Source organism: Ursus arctos, unplaced genomic scaffold (genome assembly GCF_023065955.2).
Source record: "Ursus arctos isolate Adak ecotype North America unplaced genomic scaffold, UrsArc2.0 scaffold_9, whole genome shotgun sequence".
NCBI classification, from domain to species: domain Eukaryota; kingdom Metazoa; phylum Chordata; class Mammalia; order Carnivora; family Ursidae; genus Ursus; species Ursus arctos.
In genome coordinates, this window is record NW_026623111.1 from 60,148,570 (window position 1) to 60,169,801 (window position 21,232).

Sequence of the window (21,232 nt, forward strand, 5' to 3'; positions counted from 1 at the left end):
CTTAATGAAATCCTTGAAGTCATCCTAATAATGAAAGTCACAGAGGAAGTATTTCCTCCGTATTTCTTAAGCATATGTTGTATGTGTTTAGCATCTTATTTGAGCTAACTGTTGGCAGTATAAGTCCACAAAAGTATAGTTGAGTTTAGTATATTATTTAGTACATTATAGTATAACAGTGTAGAGCATAACTTAATAGTAAATAGTGAAAGCATATATTGGACATTTTGCTTTTTCTTGCATCTATTACTTTCCCAAATTTAAGGTAGCTATAGGTCTTTAACAAAGGGTAGAGGAACTTACTAGAGCTGTGGTGGGTACTTCAGTTGATAATAGAAAAAGGGCAATTTGATTAATGTGGAGAATTAAGAGAGGAATGAAGGGAGACACGTTGATACCCTTAGTTTTTGTTTTATTTTGTTTTGTTTTCTAACATAGCAAATGTAAGGTGCCTTTTCTGCCAGTGAACTACTTGATTAAATCCTTTAAGTTCTCTGGACTTAAGAAGGTGAATTTAAGCATTGCTTGATTTTTTTTTTTTTTTCCTCTCAAAACTCCCACTTATGGATTGGCTTAAGTGAAAATTCCTTCAGTAATGTCCAGACCTTCTCATTTAGGGTTTGGTATTGCATCATGTCCAAGTCAGTGTCAAATAAATGTTGTCTGGTGATGATGAGAATAATTTTTTTTCATGAGGACTTCTCTTCATGCTTACACAGCACATTTTTCACAGGGGTCTCAGAGTCACTGGAAAATAGAAACCTTGCTTGAACTTGAACTATTACCATGTTCATTATGAATTTTACATGAATTTTTAAAAATTGATTCATTTGGCAAAGTGTAAAATCCTTTAAACTTTGGGATGTAATATAACTGATTTTAACTGGTGTATTTTAGAAGAGTAACATGCATTGAATTTGAATGATAAACATAAGGACTTTCCAAAGTTGTGAGCTAGGTTTTGGAGTTTTATGAATAGGGCTTATTCACTATATATTTACTTACTATAATTTTTTGTTGAATAGCAGGATATTTGGTATTGCATCGAGTGTTACGATAGCATCCTGAAAATGTCTCTATATCAGATATGTGTTGTGTCAATGTGTGGGCGCGCCTGAATGGTTCAGTTGGTTAAGGGTCTGACTTCTGCTTAGGTCATGATCTCTGGGCCCCACGTCGGGCTCTGCTCTCAGCGTGGCGTCTGCTTGTCCCTCTCCCCCAACTCCCTCTGCTCTCTCTCTAAAATAGATAAAATCTTAAAAAAAAAAAAAGTAAAAAATAAAAGTAAATCAACAAAAAACTTCAAGAGGAACTATCCCTAAATCCTTGGGTGTAGAGATCAGGAGATGTGCTTTGGGGAAAATACTTGGAAATCAAGGAATCTCAAGTAGAGCAACTTCAAAATACTTTACTATGACATGTTCCATAAGGTAATTAAGTCTTGACATGTAAAGACGTGTGAAGGTAGCATTCTAAATGAAGAGTTACAGAAGTTTTTTCTTTCACAGTAGGGTCTCTTAATAGTTTGCATTAGATTTGATTTGCATTAGTTGAATATTTGAAAAATACTGTCTAAAATAAATACTTATACAGTTACCAGAAGTTGTATTATCTTCTCACTTTCACATTGTCAATGTTATATGTCCTTTTCTTTCAGCTGGAAATGCCAGGTGACCAGATAGCTGCAAATCTGCAAGCAGTTATCAGTGAAGCTTGTAAGCACAGACCACTCAGTTTGGGTAAGTGATTTGGTGGGGTAGACTTCCCCATAGCTCTGGGATTCTTTAAAAATGTAAAATATTAAGGAAACAATCAAGTTAATAGCAAGTACAATATAAATTGCAGCAGTATTTTCAGGGATTAAATAAATAAAATTTAACTATCCAAAGGATTCATAATTACCTTATTAAAAAGTTGTAGTTGTTTGGAGAGGAGACCTCTGTAACGTTAATAAGGAATACATCCTGAAATCTTTGTAAATTCCATTATTTCTATCATTAAATGTAATAGACTTTGAAAGAAAACTGTAACTGATTGCCTTAAACTTGCAATAGTGTTAAATAGCAACTAAAATCATTTATGAAATATTTTCGGGCTAGACCATTCACTTTGTCACTGTCATTAACAATTGTCTTTCTTATTCTTATTTATTTTTCAAAAAAAGGAAAGTTTTTAATCATGTCATGAGAGTCACTTCTTATAAACAGGGTGATTCATGGAGAACAGTGAAACTTGATTGAGATGCGGAAGCTGTTTCATTGGCTACGAACACATAGCCAGACCCTTCGTGTCACGTTATGTACCATGCATGTTCTCTCCTCAGACGAACTTCACCCCTGGCCGGTTGTAGCCCAAAAAGGGTTCATTATCCTCAGTAGACTCTTCATTTATAGACTTACCATGACAGGACTCTGTCAGGTTGAGATTTATAACCAAATGTATAATTAAAACACAGTCTTAACCAATTTTTACCTTCTTTGGGAGTGAAGCACACTGGTGAATAAATACTTTGTTAGTTCTGCTGCTGTAGTTATGGCCACAGTACTTAGTAATTGTGTGTGTGTGCATTCTTACATTCCATGGGGCACTTTGATTTCAGTATAGGATCTTCTGAGACCATGGCAGGAGTGAAATGATAGATAGCAAATCTCTAAAAGCAGCGGGTCCTCTTTTTGCCATTTTTAAACTTGAAGTGTAATTAACATACAGTATCTTTTAGTTTCAGGTGTACAACGTAATAATTCAACATTTGTATGTATTGCAAATTGATCACCACCATAAGTTTATTTACCATCGGTCACCATACAAAGTTAATACAATAATACTGACTGTACTCCCTGTGCTGTACATTACATCCCCTTGGCTTATCTATTTCATAACTGAATGTTTGTACCTCTTCATTCCCTTCACCCATTTTGTCGCCTCCCCCAACTCTCTTCGCCCTTGGCATCCACCACTTTGTTCTCTGTATTTATGACACTGGGTTTGGTTTGGTTATATTAGTTTGTTTTGTATTTTAGATTTCACTTATAAATGGAATCATTGATATTTGTCTTTCTCTTTCTGACTTATTTCACTTAGCATAGTATCCTCAAGGTCCATTAACATCACAAGTAGTAAGATTTCATTCTTTAATATGCCTGAGTAGTATTCCATTGTGTGTGTATGTGTGTGTACACCACATCTTCTTTATTCATTCATGTATAAATGGACACTTAGGTTGTTTCCATATCTTGGCTATTGTAAATATGCTGCAAGGAACATAGGGTGCATGTATCTTTTCAAACTAGTGTGTTCATTTTCTTCTGATATATACCCAAAAGTGGAATTGCTGGGTCATATGGTCATTCTCTTTGTGATTTTTTGAGGAATTCTCATACTGTTTTCCAGTGTCTGCACTAATTTACATTCCCACTAACAGTGTATGAGGGTTCTCTTTTTCTCCACATCCTTGCCAACATGTTGTTTTTGATAATAGCCACTCTGACAGGTGTGAGGTGATTACTCATTGTGGTTCTGATTTGCATTTCCCTGGTGATTAATGATGTTGAGCTTCTTTTCATGGGCCTGTTGTCCACCTGTATGTCTTTGGGAAAATGTCTATTTAAATTCTCTGCCCCATTTTAAATTGGATTTTTTTTTGTTATTGAGTTGTATGAGTTCTTTATAAATTTTGGATATTAATCCCTTATCAGTTATATGATTTGCAGATACCTTCTTCTGTTCACCAGGTTACCTTTTCATTTTGTTGATGGTTTTCTTTGCTGTGCAGAGCTTTTTAGTTTGATGTAGTCCCATTTGTTTATTTTTATTTTTGTTGCCCTTTGTAGTCATCCAAAAAAAACAAAACAAAACTGCTAAGACCAATGTTGAGGAGCTTACCAAATGTGTTTTCTTCTAGGATTTTTATGGTTTCAAGTTTTACTTTCAAGTGTTTAATCTTTTTAAGTTAATTTTTGTATGTGGTGTGAGGTATCGGTTCAGTTTCCCTCTTTTGCATGTAGCTCTTCAGTTTTCCCAACTGAACCATTTATTAAAGAGACTATCCTTCCTCCGTTGTATATCCTTGCCTCCTTTGTTGTGAGTTAATTGGCTATATATATGTGGCTTTATTTCTGGGTTCTGTATTCTGTTCCACCAATCTATATGTCTTTTTATGTCAATACTATACTCTTTTAATTACTGTAGCTTTGTAGTGTTGTTTAAAATCAGGAAGCTTGATATCTCTGGTTTTGTTCTTTCTCGAGATTGCTTTGTCTGTTCAGGGTCTTTTGTGCTTCCATACAAATTTTGGAATTATTTGTTCTATTTCTGTGAGCAATACTATTGGAATTTTGATAAGGATTGCATTGAATTTGTAGATAGCTTTGGGTAATATGTACATCCTAACAATATTCTGCTAATCCATGAGCATGGAATATCTATTTCTTTGTATCATCCTCAGTTTCATCACTGTCTTACAGTGTTCAGTGTGCTAATCTTTCACCTTCTTTATTAGATTTATTCCTAGGTATTTTATTCTTTTCAATGCAATTGTAAATGGGATTGTTTTCTTAATTTTTCTTTCTTTCTTTCTTTTTTTTTTTTTTTAATGATTTTTTATTATATTATGTTAGTCACCATACAGTACATCCCCGGTTTCCGATGTAAGGCTCAATGATTCATTAGTTCTGTATAACACCCAGTGCACCATGCAATACGTGCCCTCTTTACTACCCATCACCGGTCTATCCCATTCCCCCACCCCCCTCCCCTCTGAAGTCCTCAGTTTGTTTCTCATAGTCCATAGTCTCTCATGTTTCATTCCCCCTTCTGATTACCCCCCCTTTCTTTATCCCTTTCTTCCCCTACTGATCATCCTAGTTCTTATGTTCCATAGATGAGAGAAATCATATGATAGTTGTCTTTCTCTGCTTGACTTATTTCACTTAGCATTATCTCCTCCAGTGCCGTCCATGTTGTAGCAAATGTTGAGAACTCGTTCTTTCTGATAGCTGAGTAATATTCCATTGTATATATGGACCACAACTTCTTAATCCAGTCATCTGTTGAAGGGCATCTCGGCTCCTTCCACGATTTAGCTATTGTGGACATTGCTGCTATGAACATTGGGGCGCATATGGCCCTTCTCTTCACTACGTCTGTATCTTTGGGGTAAATACCCAGTAGTGCAATGGCTGGATCATAGGGTAGCTCAATTTTTAACTTTTTAAGGGACCTCCACACTGTTTTCCAGAGTGGCTGTACCAACTTGCATTCCCACCAACAATGTAGGAGGGATCCCCTTTCTCCACATCCTCTCCAACAATTGTTGTTTCTTGCCTTGTCTATTTTTGCCATTGTAACTGGCGTAAGGTGGTATCTCAGTGTGGTTTTGATTTGAATTTCCTTGATGGCTAATGATTTTGAACATTTTTTCATGTGTCTGTTAGCCATTTGTATGTCTTCATTGGCAAAGTGTCTGTTCATATCTTCTGCCCATTTTTTGATTTGTTTATTTGTTTCTCGTGTATTGAGTTTGAGAAGTTCTTTGTAGATCTTGGATACCAGTCCTTTATCTGTAGTGTCATTTGCAAATATATTCGCCCATTCCGTGGGCTGCCTCTTAGTTTTTCTGACTGTTTCCTTGGCTGTGCAGAAACTTTTAATCTTGATGAAGTCCCATAAATTCATTTTATCTTTTGTTTCTCTTGCCTTTGGGGATGTGTCATGAAAAAGGTTGCTTTGGCCGATGTCGTAGAGGTTGTTGCCTATGTTCTCCTCTAGAATTTTGATGGATTCCTGTCTCACATCGAGGTCTTTCATCCATTTGGAGTTTATTTTTGTGTATGGTGTGAGATAGTGGTCAAGTTTCATTCTCTTGCATGTAGCTGTCCAATTTTCCCAGCACCATTTATTGAAGAGACTGTCTTTTTCCCACTGGATGTTTTTTCCTGCTTTATCAAATATTAGTTGCCCAAAGAGCCGAGGGTCCATTTCTGGGCTCTCTATTCTGTTCCATTGGTCTATGTGTCTGTTTTTGTGCCAGTACCATGCTGTCTTTGTGATCACAGCTTTGTAGTACAGCTCGAAATCCGGCATTGTGATGCCCCCAGCTTTGTTTTTCCTTTTCAACAGTTCCTTGGAGATTCGGGGCCTTTTCTGTTTCCATACAAATTTAAGGACTGTTTGTTCCAGTTCTTTGAAAAATGTCTTTGGTATTTTGATCGGGATAGCATTGAAAGTGTAGATTGCTCTGGGTAGCATGGACATTTTAACTATGTTAATTCTTCCGATCCATGAGCATGGAATATCTTTCCATCTTTTTATGTCTTCCTCAATGTCTTTCAAGAGTGATTTATAGTTTCTAGAATATAGGTCCTTTACGTCTCTGGTTAAGTTAATTCCAAGGTAACGTATGGTTTTTGGTGCTATTGTAAATGGGATGGATTCCCTAATTTCTCTTTCTTCGGTCTCGTTATTCGTGTATAGAAATGCAACTGATTTCTGAGCATTTATTTTGTATCCTGCCACGTTACTGAATTGCTCTATAACTTCTAATAGTTTGGGAGTGGCTTCTTTTGGGTTTTCCATATAGAGTATCATGTCATCTGCGAAGAGAGACATTTTGACTTCTTCTTTGCCAATTTGAATACCTTTGATCCCTTTTTGTCGTCTGATTGCTGTTGCAAGGACTTCTAGTACTATGTTGAATAATAGTGGCGAGAGTGGGCATCCTTGTCGTGTTCCTGATCTTAAGGGAAAGGCTTCCAGCTTTTCCCCATTGAGAATAATATTTGCAGTAGGCTTTTCATAGATGGCTTTTATGAGATTGAGAAATGTACCTTCTATTCCTACACTCTGAAGGGTTTTAATCAGGAAAGGATGCTGTATTTTGTCAAATGCTTTTTCGGCATCGATTGAGAGGATCATATGGTTCCTGAGTCTTTTCTTGTTGATATGATGTATCACGCTGATTGATTTGCGAATATTGAACCACGCTTGCATCCCAGGTATGAATCCCACTTGATCGTGATGGATAATCCTTTTAATGTATTGTTGGATTCTATTAGCAAGTATCTTGTTGAGGATTTTGGCGTCCATATTCATTAGGGAAATCGGTCTGTAATTCTCCTTTTTGATGGGGTCTTTGCCTGGTTTGGGGATCAAGGTAATATTGGCCTCATAGAATGAGTTTGGTAGCTTTCCTTCTGTTTCTATTTTTTGAAATAGCTTTAGGAGAATAGGTATTATTTCTTCTTTGAATGTTTGGTAGAATTCCCCAGGAAAACCGTCCGGGCCTGGAGTTTTGTTATTTGGAATGTTGTTTATCACTGACTCAATTTCTTCATAATTAATTGGCCTGTTTAAGGAATCAATTTCTTCCGGTTTCAATCTTGGTAGTTTATAGGTTTCCAGGAAGGATTCCATCTCTTCCAGATTGCTTAGTTTATTGGCATATAGCTGTTGATAAAAATTTCTAATAATCCTTCCAATTTCAATGGTGCTCGTCGTGACCTCTCCTTTTTCATTCATAATTTTAATAATCTGGGTCCTTTCTCTTTTCTTTTGGATAAGTCTTGCCAGTGGTCTGTCAATTTTATTGATTCTCTCAAAGAACCAGCTTCTAGTCCTGTTGATCTGCTCTACTGTACTTCTGGTTTCTGCTTGATTGATTTCAGCTCTAATTTTGGTCAACTGCTTCCTCGTGCGTGGATTAGGCCTGTCCCTCTGTTGCTGTTCCAGCTTCTTGAGGTGAGAATATAAAAACTGCATTTTAGATTTTTCTATTCTTTTGAGTGAGGCTTGGATGGCTATGTATTTCCCCCTTAGGACTGCCTTTGCAGTATCCCATAGGTTTTGGACTGTTGTATTTTCATTCTCATTGGTCTCCATAAATTGTTTAATTTGATTTTTGATTTCCTGGTTTATCGAGTCATTCCTGAGCAGGATGGTTCTTAGTCTCCAAGTGTTTGAGTTTCTTCCAAATTTTTCCTTGTGGTTGAGTTCCAATTTCAGAGCGTTGTGGTCTGAGAATATGCAGGGGATCATTTCAATCTTTTGGTATCGGTTGAGACCTGTTTTGTGTCCCAGAACATGGTCTATTCTTGAGAATGTTCCATGGGCATTAGAATAGAATGAGTATTCTTTGGTTCTGGGGTGTAGTGTTCTATATATATCTATGAGGTCCAACTCGTCGAGTATGACATTCAAAGCCTTTGATTCTTTGCTTAGTTTTTGCCAGGGTGTTCTGTCTATTTCTGATAGTGGAGTGTTGAGGTCCCCTACTATTAATGTATTTTTATCTATATGTCTCTTTATTCTGGTTAAGAGTTGGCTTGTGTATCTTGCTGCTCCCCTGTTGGGGGCATATATATTTATAATTGTCATATCCACTTGTTGAATACTTCCCTTAAGAATAATATAGTGCCCTTCTGCATCTCTAACTATAGTCTGTAGTTTAAAATCCAATTTATCTGATATGAGAATTGCTACCCCAGCTTTCTTTTGAGGTCCATTTGCGTGAAAGATGGTACTCCATCCCCTTACTCTCAGTCTGAATGCATCTTTGGGTTTGAAATGAGTCTCTTGTAGACAGCAAATGGATGGGTCATTTCTTTTTATCCAATCTGCAACCCTGTGGCGTTTTATGGGATGGTTCAAACCATTTACATTAAGACTGATTACTGAGAGATATGATTTTAATGTTGCCATGTTGCCAGTAAAGTCTTTGTTTGTATTGCCTGTGACTTTCTGTTCTGTATCACTCTTGGGGCCTTTTGACTTTTATAGAACCCCCCGTAATATCTCCTGTAGGGCTGGTTTCGTAGTTACAAAATTGGTTAGTGACTGGCGATTCTGAAATGTCTTTATTTCTCCATCAATTCTGAATGACAGCCTTGCTGGATAAAGGATCCTTGGCTGCATGTTTTTCTCTGAAAGAGCTTTAAATATGCTCCCCCAACCCTTTCTCTCATTCCAGGTCTGTGTAGACAGGTCTGACGTAATTCTGATGCTTTTGCCTTGGTACGTGAGAAATTTCTTTGCCCTGGCCGCTTTCAATACTGTATCCTTGCATCTAATATTTGCGAATTTCACTATGACGTGACGTGGCGTAGGTTTGTCATGGTTGAGCTTGGGAGGGGTCCTCTCTGCCTCTTGGACACGAATGTTTGTTTCCCTTGCTAGATTAGGGAAGTTTTCAGCTACAATTTGTTCAAATATCTCTTCTAGACCTCTGTTTTTCTCCACCCCCTCGGGGATGCCGATGATTCTAACATTGGATCGTTTCATTGAGTCAGTAATTTCCCGTAACCTACATTCATGGGCGTGGATTTTTTTAAGACCATCTTCTATTTTCATTTTTTCCTCTATTAACCCATCCTCCAATTCACTAACCCGTTCCTCTGCTTCTGCGACCCTGGCCGTCAGAGCCTCTAGTTTTGCCTGCATTTGGCTCATAGAATTTTTAATTTCTGTCAGGTTCGCTCTCATTTCTGTCCTTAAGGATTCTATATTCTCAGTAACCTTTTCGTTAATAGTTTTTTCAATTCTACTCATCATTTTGACCATCGTTACTCTGAATTCCATTTCTGATAATTTGGTTACATCCATATCCATTATTTCTGTGGCAGAGGCCACAGACTCACTGTCTTTTCTTTGCTGGGGGGGGCTTCTCCTTCTTGTCATTCTGATGAAGAGAGGTTGCGGGGTTTCCAGAGCCCAAATTCTTGACTGGGTCCCAGGCCGTGCCCCTTGTTTTATAGGGATCTTAGGGATGTGGGCTTCTTCTTTAAAGATATTATTTATTTATTTATGTGGCAGCCAACCAGCGAGAGAGGGAACAGAAGCAGGGGAGTGGGAGAGGAAGAAGCAGGCTCCCAGCGGAGGAGCCCGATGAGGGACTCCTTTCCGGAACGCCGGGATCACGCCCTAAGCCGAAGGCAGGCGCTCAATGACTGCGCCACCCAGGCGCCCGGGTTGTGGGCTTCTTGATTTTTCAGCCTGTGTTCTGGGGGAGGGGCCTGCCGCGCCGATACTCAGGCAGCCATGTTTGGGTAGAGTCTCCGCGTCCCCTGCGAGGGAGGATGGGGATAGGCACTCCCTGAGCCGGTATTTCCAGGCTTTTGTTCTCTGGCGGCTTTCCCTGGCGGTTTGCTGTGCCTCTTCTGAGAGTCAGAGCAGCAGCGGCCGAATTTCAGCCTCTGTCACAGAACAGAGGGATTGCGGCCCGTTACTAATGTTCTGGCCACTTTAACTCTGTTTCTGTTGGTGCTGCTCAACCCTGCAGCGTCCCGGGATGTGCGCCCCACACCCGGTGTCCCAGCCCTCACTTCCAGGGCCGGCGTCTCTGTCCTTTGTGTTTCTAATGCCGCCAGCCGCCAGCCGCCAACCGCCCGGCGCGCGCTCCGGAAGCTCCCGGTCTCAGTCTGGATCCAGTGAGCGCACCGGGATTCCGGTGTTCCGCGAGATGCCTGGTGGCGCGCGCCCCCGGCTCACGGTCTCAGTCTGCTGTTTTGCGGGTGCCGACCTCGAGCCCGCCTGCTCCCCCGTGCAAGTGGCTGCCGCTTCCCGGCGCCAGAACGCGGCGGCTCCCTCCCCCTTCCGTTTATCTTCCGATATCTGTGCACGGTTTCATGGCTCCCCGCTTCGTACCTCAATACTCAGCGCTGGAGATGTTCATTTGTAGAGATCCAGATGCGTCTTCCTGCGTCTCAGGCTGGTTCCGTGGTTGTTTAGGCTGGTCTGGTACCTATCCAGCTCGACTCGGAGGACCGGCTGAAAACGGTATCTCCTACTCCTCCGCCATCTTAACTCCTCCCTTTACCCTTAATTTTTCTTTCTGATAATTTGTTTTAGTGTATAGAAACAACTGATTTTTGTATATTGATTTTATACCCTGCCACTTTACTGAATTTGTTTATTGGTTCTAACAGTTTTTTGGTGTAGTCTTCATGTTTTTTAAATATATAGTATCATGTCTTCTGCAAACAGGGACAATTTTAGATCTTCTTTCCTATTTGGGTGACTTTTTTTTTTTTTTTTTTGGGACTAAGTGCTGTGACTAGGACTTCCAGTACTATGTTGAGTAATAGTAGGGAGAGTGGGCATCCTTGTCTTGTTCCTGATCTTAGAGGAAAAGCTTTGAGCTTTTCATCATTTAGTATGATAGTGATTGTGCGTTTGTATATGATCTTTATTATGTTGAGGTGTGTATATTCTCTCTTTAACCGCTTTGTTGAACGTTTTTATTGTAAGTGGATGTGACTTTTGTCAGATGCTTTTTCTGCATCTGTTGAGGTGATCATATGATTTTTATTTTTCATTTTGTTAATCTGTATCACATCGATTGATGTGCACATGTTGAACCATCCTTTCATCCCTGGAATAAATCCCACTTGATCATGGTGTATGATTCTTTTAATGTATATTTGAATTTGGTTTGCTAATATTTTATTGAGAATTTTTGCATATGTGTTCATCAGGGTTATTGACCTGTAATTTTTTTCTTTTTTTTGTGGCAGTGTTGTCTAATTTTGGTATCAGGGTAATAATACTTACCTCATAAAATGAGTTTGGAAGCATTCTGTCATCTTTAGTTTTTTTGGGAGAGTTTAAGAAGGTTAGGTACTAAATCTTCCTTGAATGTCTGTTAGAATTTACCAGTCAAGCCATCTGGTCTTAGATTTTTGTTTGTTGGGAAGTTTTTAATTACTGATTCATTCAGTCTCTTTGCTATTATCAGTCTGTTGAGATTTTTTGTTCTTCCTGATTCAGTCTTGGATGTTTGTTTGTTTCTCAATATTTGGTAATTTTTGCTAGCTTGTGTAGTTTGTTGGCATATAATTGTTCATAGTAGTCTCTTATGATCCTTTGTATTTCTGTGGTATCAGTTATAATTCTCTTTCATTTCTGATTTTATTTATTTGAGCCTGCCCTCTCTTTTTCTTGCTGAGTCTAATTAATGGTTTGTCAATTTTGTTTATCTTTTCAAAGAACCAGCTCTTAGTTTCATTCATCTTTTCTGTTGTCCTTTTAGGTCTGTTTCATTTCTTTCTTTCTTTTTTTTCCATTTATTTCCACTCTGATCTTTATTATCTCATTCCTTCTACTAACTTTGTGTTTCATTTGTTCTTCGTTTTATAGTTCCTTTAGGTTTCAAGTTAAATTGAGATTTTTCTTGTGTTTTTGATGTAGGCCTGTTGCCATGAGCTTCTCTCTTACAACTGCTTCTGATGCATCCCCTAGATTTTTGTATGTTGTATTTCTGTTTTCATATGTCTCTAGGTATTTTTAAATTTTTCCTTTTATTTCTTTGATGTCCCATTGTTGTAGCATGTTATTTAATCTCCATGTTTTTGTGGTTTTTCCGGTCTTCTTCTTGTAATTGATTTCTAGTTTCATACCATTGTGGTCAGAAAAGATTCTTGATAGGGTTTCAGTCTTAAATTTACTGAGAGCTGTTTTGTGGCCTAATCCATGATCTGTCCTGGAGAATGTTCCATGTGACTTGACAAGAATGTGTGTTCTGTTTTGGGTGGAATGTTCTATATAAATCTGTGAAGTTCATCTGGTCTCATGTGTTGTTTAAGGGTGTGTCCTTATAGATTATCTATTTAGATGATCTCTCCATTGATGTAAGTGGAGCGTTAAAATCCCCTACTCTTGCTGTCAGTCTCTTCCTCTAGGTCTGTTAATATTAGCTTTATTTTTTTTTAAAGATTTTATTTATTTATTTGACAGAGATAGAGACAGCCAGCAAGAGAGGGAACACAAGCAGGGGGAGTGGGAGAGGAAGAAGCAGGCTCCTAGTGGAGAAGCCTGATGTGGGGCTCGATCCCGTAATGCCGGGATCACGCCCTGAGCCGAAGGCAGACACTTAACCGCTGTGCCACCCAGGTGCCCCAATATTTGCTTTATATATTTTGGTGCTCCCATGTTGTACCTGGTATATCTTCTTGCCAGGATGACCCTTTTATCATTATGTAATGCCCTTCTTTGTCTTCAGTTATAGTCTGTTTTAAAATCTATTTTGTTGGGTAAATTTAGCTATACCAGCTTTTTGTTTGTTTGTTTCCATTTGCATGGAATATCTTTTTTCATCGCTTTACTCTCAGTCCTTACTTTTTTTTTTTTTTTTTTTTTTTAGATTTTATGTATTTATTTGATAGGGAGAGCACACAAGCAGGGGGAGCAGCAGAGGGAGAGAGAGAAGCAGGCTCTCTGCAGAGCAGGGAGCCCGATTTGGGGCTTGATCCCAGGATGCTGGGATCATGACCTGAGCCGAAGGCAGTCTCTTAACTTACTGAGCCACCCAGGTGCGCCTCAGTCCTTACTTCTGAGCTGAGTCTCTTATAGGCAGGGTATAGATGAATCTTGTGGTGTTTCTTTTTTTTTTTTTTTTTTTAAAGATTTTATTTTATTTGTCAGAGAGAGAGTGTGAGCATAAGCAGGGGTGCGGCAGGTAGAGGGAGAAGCTGGCTTCCTGCTGAGCAAGGAGCGCAATGTGGGGCTCGATACCAGAACCCTGGGATCATGACCTGAGCCAAAGGCAGATGCTTAACCAGGTCAGCCACCCAGGTGTCCCTTGTTTTTGTTTTTAAATCCATTCAGCTACTCTCTGTTTTTTGATTGAAGGATTTAGTCTATTTACATTTGAAGTAATTATTGATAGGTGTGTACTTATTGCCATTTTGTTCATTGTTTTCTGGGTGTTTTTCTTCCTCTCTGTTTCTTTCTTTCTTTCCTTCTGGTTTGATAATTTCCTTTAGTGTTATGTTTAGATTCCTTTCTCATTTTCTTTTTATATTCGTGATAAGTTTTTCTCTTTGTGGTTACCATGAGGTTCACATAGTGAATGAACCATGCCATTCTATGGCAGTCTGTTTTCAGTTGGTAGCAACTTAATTGAAACTCATTCCGGAACTCGACATTTTTATTCCACCCTCTGTATTTTATGGTTTGTATGTCACATTTTACACTTTTTCATTTTATGTAACCCTTAACTAATTATTATAGTTTTAGTTTTACTACTTTTGTCTTTTATGCTAGCTTTATAAGTGAGTAAATTTACTACCTTTACAATGTATTTCCAGTGAGATTTTTACTTTAGTATGTTTTCTTGTCATTAGTACTATTTGCTTTCAGCTTTAAGAAGTCTCTTTGACATTTCTTGTAAGGTTGGTTTAGTGATCATGAACTCCTTCAGATTTTACTTGTCTAAAAAACTCTCTCTCTCCTTCTATTTTGAATGATAACCTTCTTGGTAGAGTATTCTTGGTTGTATGTTTTTTCCTTTAAAATATGTCCCACCAGCACTTTTGGCCTTCAAAGTTACTTCTGAAAAATTTTCTGAAAGCTTTATGGGATTTCCTTTGTATGTATCAAGTTGTTTTTTTCCTGCTGCTTTTAAGACTGTCTATTTAACTTTTGACATTTTAATTATATCTTGGCGTGAATCTCTTTGGTTTCATCTTATTTGGAGCTTTCTGACCCTTTTGGATCTGGATGTTGATTTCCTCCCGCAAGTTAGGGTTTTCAGTTATTATTTCTTTGTGTAAGCTTTCTGCCCCTTTCTTTTCCTTCTGGGACCCCCAGAATGAGAATGTTATTCTGCTCGATGTTGTCCTGTGTTTTCCTTAAGCTATTTTCACTATTTAAAACTCTTCTTTCTTTCTGTTTCCCTGTCTGGGTAAGTCCATTGCTGTGTCTTCCAGGTTACCGATCTGTTCTTCATTCAGTCTGCTGTTGAACCCCTCCCATGTAGTTGTCAGTTCAGTAATTTTATTCTTCAGCTCTGTGATTTTTGTTTGGTACTTTCATATATTTTTTTCTCTTTGTTGAAGTTCTCCTTGTGTTTGTTCATTCTTCTCCTGAGTGAGCATCTTTATGACCATTAGTACTTTGATCTCTTTATCAGGTAGATTACTTATCTCCATTTCATTAAGGTCTTTTTCCCAGGTTTTGCCTTGTTCTTTCATTTGGAACAAATTCCTGTCTCCTAATTTGGCTTGATTCTGTGTATTTCTGTGTATTGAAATAGCTCCCTCTCCCAGTCTTGAGGGAGTGGCCCTGTGTACAAGATTTTCCGTTGGGCTTAGAAGTAGGAGGGAGCCATGCACTCAAGGTGCATCCCCTGTGTGGGCTTCACACACCTGCCAGCTCTGTGTGGGGTGGGGTGGGGTGGGATGGGTGTGGGGTACTTGTCTGTCTGTGGCACAGTAGGAATGAGGGAGCAGGGGTGGGGTCTCACCTGGCTGGCTGTGCAACAGGTTGCATTTTTGGGTGGGGCTGCTCACCTGGCTGGTTGGGGTTTGGCTGCAGCCCAGCAGGGTAATAGTACATGGGGCTCTTGCCCACCAGCTGTGCTGTGGCTGTGGCATGGGGATGCAGAGCATGCCCAGTGGCATTAGCAGGTTAGAGTGGGATTGCCAACATGCTCCAGCACTGGCATTAGAAAGGTTGAATGAGATTGCAAAAATGGCATCCACCTGCACTTTTATCCCCAAGAGAGTCTCAACAGGTTCCTGCTTTCCAGCTGTTGCTTTAAGATTAATAAGGGGGTTTCCTTCACATATGGTCTAGAGGCTTTTCAAACTGCTTTTGAACCGGATTGTGGAGTGAGTTTGTGTGTGAGCCCTTTAAGAGTAATTTCTCTGTTCTTTCCAGTTCTGTGGTCCTCCTGGATGCACTCTGTTGGTTTTCAAAGCCATATATTTTGGGAGCTCATCTCTCTGGTACAGGACACAGTGGTTGGGGTGCCTGGTGTGGGAGACAAAACCCTTGGTCCTCAGGGAAAAGTTCTGTATTTTTGAGATCCCTCCTGATTGTCGGTCACCTTACCTGGGGTGGGGTTTTTGCAGAGAGTGTCATCTCTGACTTTCCTGCCCGTCTCAGTGCAGCCCTTGTATGTAGATTTGCTGTGTCTGTGGGAGGAGGTGAGTTAGGGATCTTATGCTGCCATCTTGAACTATCCATCTTTTTTTTTGCCATTTTAAATGAAGTCCCTTAATTGTTCTTATGAAAGCTTTTTAATTTTTAGGGAATTTTACTAAATGTTCGGTAACACAGACATAGCATCAGTGCTATTTCAAATAAATATTTAGAATATTGCCATCAAATGTAAATATTACCACCTGCTCCCTTCACTTTCAGCTTTGCAGTAAAATAAATTCTAGGTGGTCATCTTCTGGAAGAGAGAAATGAATTATTATAGAATATGTAGTTTTAAGGATAAATTTCTAATATACTAGAGTACAGTTGGTTTGTCTTCTCTAGACATGAGATGATATTCCTTATGATTCAAAATATTAGTTCAGTAATATCAATACTTTTCAAGGGGAAAATATAGCATGAGTTTTATAAGATTTGTTGTTGTATGTTTCTATTTGCTCATATATTTATGGAATAAAATAAAAGTTGATTCTTGTCTTTGTTTCCAGGACCTTTCGTGGTACGAGCTTTCCTTCGTACTTCAACAAGTGAAGGTTTGTTACTAAAGATCCAGCCATTGTTGCCTAAAGAAGTAGAAACTGAAGAAAGTAACAGAGAAGATGCCTAAAAATGTTATATTATGAAATTATTTTCAGTTTATTAAGAAGCAACAGAGAAAATTATAAAACTGTAATTTCTACATTTGGTGTGTTGTTATTTCTCAGTCATCGTACTTGACAGTGAATTTTAACACTTGGAATATCCTACAATAACGCTTTATTTTTTTTTCTTCTCTCTCTCTTTTTTTTTTAAAAGGTCTTATTTATTTATTTGAGAGAGAGAGAGCACGAGCAGGTGAGGGGCAGAGGGAGAAGCAGACTCCCCACTGAGCAGGGAACCTGATGCGGGGTTCGATCTTGGAACTCCAGGATCATGACCTCAGCCAAAGGCAGACACTTAACTGATTGAGCCACCCAGACACCCCACAACAACACTTTCAAAAATAAGAAAATAAAATTTTCTCTGTCTGAACCTATATTTTAAATCCTATTAAAAATTATCTTCCTTAGAATTCAGATTCTGCATGCTGGTAATTATAGCAGCAATTTCTAGCTTAATAACTTTCCCTTGAGAACCATACCATCTGAGGGAAAAGTAATATTCTCAATTTTCATAAGACAGAGAATGACAGAGTCATGAGCTATATCACAAATATGATTATTTTCTAAAAAAATGTGTGGCAAGTGTTCATTCTAAAGATTCTAAATGTCGTTTGTGATAACATGAATATAGAAAATGACTAAGACATTAAAACATGTGGGTGGGAAATCTTTTTTCATTTTAGGAATTAATTTATAATATTTGTGGTTTTTTATAATAACCATACTATATAACTTAATGGTGCTTTGCAATATACATATAGTGTATCGTGTTTTCATATACTTAACCTCATTTGAGCTTGAATTCCTTTGCTTAATAGCAAGTAATAGGTTAACCTTGGTTAGTGTTTGTTGAATGAACATCCCATGATGTAGATAGAAAAACTTCATTTAATGGAGAAGAATCAGACTAGGAAGTTGAGTGTCTTTCATCAAATGTCAGTTTACAAACTGTTGTTGGTCTAAGTATGTACTGGTAGGTGACAAAATGGAAAACATAAGGATAATTTAGGCACGCAGTTGCCCACTGCCCTTTCTTTGGAATGATTTCCTTTACTCAGAGACTGCTTTTTTTTTTTTTTTTTTTAGCAGATGTTCAAATGCTGCTTCTTCATGAAACAATAGTGTTGATAAATTTGTTGGTGGGTTTTAGTAACACCCACTTTGTAAAGAGTATTTGGGCAGCTCCCAAATTGGTTTTGAAATAGAAGTGGTTGGAGGAGTCCAAATGATTGTGAGCAACCACTGTACCTCATTTTTTCCCACAGGAAACCACTGTACCTCATTTTTTCCCACAGGAAGATTAAAATTTGAGGGCTGTTTATCAAAAAGAACTTCTTAAAAAGAAGAATTTATTTATTTGAGAGAGAGCAAGAGAGCACATGCAGGCAGAGGGACAAGCAGACTCCCTGGTGAGCAGGGAGCCTGACACAGAGCTCGATCCTAGGACCCTGAGATCATGACCCAAGCCGAAGGCAGATGCTTAACCGACTGAGCCACCCAGGCACCCACCAGAAACAATCTTAACATTAACTACAAAACAGTAATAGCAGTTACCTCCTGATGAGTGCCTACTACTATCTTACGCTTTACACGCATCCTCTCATTTCACCCTCATAGCAGTTCAGTGAGGGAGGATTGGTACTCCCACTTACAGGTTAAGGAAATTGAAACCTGTGTGGGCTCCCCTAAAGTATGACTCAAACCTAGATATGTCTGTTCTCTTAACCATTGGGGCATTGATCTCCTTTTTACATATTCTAAGATAAATCAGACCATTTAGCCAAACAGTTTAAAATTGTAAAAACATTGGATAATTATACTTCAGTGTCTTCGTATCTCTAGTTACAGGGTTATGGCAGAGCTGATGTGAAGAAAGTACAAATAAAAGGGTTAGAAGGAGTGGTATGAGAAAACAGTAGTGTAGGATAGGGAGAGGAAAAAGATACTTGTTTTCCCCAGTTACTCTTTTGAAAGCTTACTGATTAGTCATTATTTGAAGATCCTAATTCAGAGTAAAAGCTCTTATTATTATATTTGTAGATCTTCTGATTAGTAGATTAAGTGTACTCTTATGATGGGAAGTTTTAGAAACATTAATAAATATAAAAAATTAATCTATTCATAATCCTATTACTCAGAGATAACCAGCATTAATATTTTGGTGCTCTTCATTGTCTTTTTCAATTGACAGGGAGACAGAAAGAGAGAGAACATACACACACATGATGCTATAAAGTAAGCATTTTTCCATATTATTTAAAATCTCATTTGGAAAGCATCATTTTAATGGTTGAGCAATATTCCGTCTTGTTGATGCTGTAATTTATGGATTCGTTTCTTAACTGTTGGGCATTTAACTTGCTTTCAGATCCCCCTCCTCTATTATTTACAGAGCTTTGGAGAAGATCGTTGAGTATAATTTATTTTCTTCTCTATTCCTAGCAGTGACATTCCTGGGTTAAAAGGTATGATATGGCTAGAAGTCTTAATTATGTCTTAGAAAGGTGCCTTTGTGATCAGACCAAACCAGAACAAGGAAATATATGGTTGGAAAACTTGCTCTGGGCAAGAACATTCCAGGGTTTTATTAACTGGCCTGTTGATAAATTATTCCTTACCCTTCCATTAAGCATTTTTCCTATTGGCTAACTAGAACTAATGTTGAGTGTTTATATGGTTTATTTTTGGAAATAGAACTGTACTAGATTATCCTTAATGTAAATATCTTTCTCTTTTGTATTATTATATTTTCTTCTTAGAGAACAGAAAATTAAATCTTGTATTTAAAGAGATTAAAAACTTAATAATTTTGTATTAAGTACCAGTGATATTCAAACTTTAGCCTGGATCCAAATCACCTGGTAGGCTCACAATCATATATTTCTGGGCTCTGCTTAGCAGTCTTGGGTGGCCCTTGAAAATTAACATTTCTCACAAATTCCCATATGATGATATTGCTGTTCCATGACAACATTTTGAGAACCTCTGTTATTTACTAATGGCTCGTTTAATCCTGGCTAGATTAAAAAAAAAAAAAATCTCTGGCTGTGGTACCAGCAACAGTTTATTTAAAAATTCCAGGGGCACCTGGCTGGCTCAGTCAGTAGAGCACACAACTCTTAATTTCAGGGTCCTGAGTTCAAGCCCCATGTTGGGCATGGAGCCGACTTACCAAAAACAAAAACAAATAAAAAATTCCGCAGGTAATTCTAATGCACCACGATTGAGAATCACTGGTATATGCAATTAGCTAGGTTATAAAGAAAAGTAAAATTTGCAGTTAAAAGTTCTGAGTGATTTTTAAAACTGAGATAATAAAAAGATAATGCACCAAATTTAAGAGCCAGGACTAATTTATAGGTTTCTGGTCTATCTCTATGAGAAAATAATTTAAATTCTGGGTTCTCTGTGAGAAAGCAGTTCAAAATCTGGAATCTTCCATAAAATAAGGACATCATAAAATGATCACTGTAATTTCTGACAAAATTTTATATTATATTTTTTTGCAGGTGGCATTTCATGTTGTTAGAAGTTATATAATAAACACTATTAATTAATATTACTAATATACATGTGAACATAAACTTAATGGTATTATTAGGATTATCTTGTGAAGGACCAGGTGCTTGGCAGGAGATGGGTGCGCTTAATAGTGATCGTTTTTCTGTAGCAAGCAGTTAATCACAGTGTCCAGTAGGTGGCGATCATAACCTATCATACAACTTTTAAATAGCCTTGTGCTTATTGGTAAACACTTGTTTTTTCATTTGACTAGAAAGATAAAGAAGCAAAATTACTATATAGACCAGTTGGAGCTTTGTTTTCTAATGGGTCTTTTCTATTTGTTCATTTTATTCTGTTTTGGACGTACCATGGAGTTTGCTTTAGTTGTCATTGTAAATAGTGCATTTAGAATTCTTTTATTCCTGTTTTAACTTTTACCATAGGATTTTTCAAACATACAGTAAATTTTTAAAAATAACACCCTATTAATCACCCAGCCTCAGCAATTATCAATATTATGCAGCTCTGCTAGTTACATCTATCCCTTTCATCTGTCCACCAGACCCCACTTTGTCCTTATGCCTGCTAGAGTAATTAAAAGCAAATCCCATATATCCGAAGTCAGACGCTTTATCCATTAGGCTACATGGCTCTCTGAAAAATTCTATATGTCATATCTCTTAACTATAGTGTTTTAAGAATAATCAAGCAATAATTACAAGAAGATTTTTTATAATTATAGCTATAATTACAACAAGAATGGGTCTCAGAACCCATTGTTTTTGTGTTCTACTCTGGCCATTGAGAGCATTTAGTTTTTATTATATTTTTCATGTAATACTGGGCAGATACCTATATATTTTTCATGTAATAATGGGCGATATCTATTTCTCTTGCTCTGAGAACTCAGTGCATAGTAACATAATTAGCTATAAAAGGTTGTATATAAATATCAATACTTCAAAAATAAGGAAGAAGTTGATATCTTCACTTTAATTTTTATTTTATTTTTTTGTTTATTTTTTTTTTTTAAGATTTATTTATTTATTTATTTATTTGACAGAGATAGAGACAGCCAGCGAGAGAGGGAACACAAGCAGGGGGAGTGGGAGAGGAAGAAGCAGGCTCCTAGTGGAGGAGCCTGATGTGGGGCT

General features: G+C 37.9%; 1 protein-coding gene across 3 annotated transcripts in view; it reads left to right on the forward strand.

The window, feature by feature from the left end:
* MRPL1 (mitochondrial ribosomal protein L1) overlaps positions 1-21,232 on the forward strand; it is a 108,837-nt gene that overhangs the window by 80,387 nt on the left and 7,218 nt on the right. The window contains exons 8-10 of one of the 3 annotated variants that reach the window (XM_048211953.2): positions 1,658-1,739; positions 16,422-16,466; positions 18,766-20,137. In XM_048211953.2, the coding sequence (XP_048067910.1) occupies positions 1,658-1,739; positions 16,422-16,466; positions 18,766-18,800 (162 nt within the window). In that variant the 3' untranslated portion in view covers positions 18,801-20,137. Of the gene's footprint in view, positions 1-1,657; positions 1,740-16,421; positions 16,613-18,765; positions 20,138-21,232 lie in introns of those variants that run through there. The other 2 variants (XM_044388142.3, XM_026509904.4) reach the window with 2 other exon arrangements.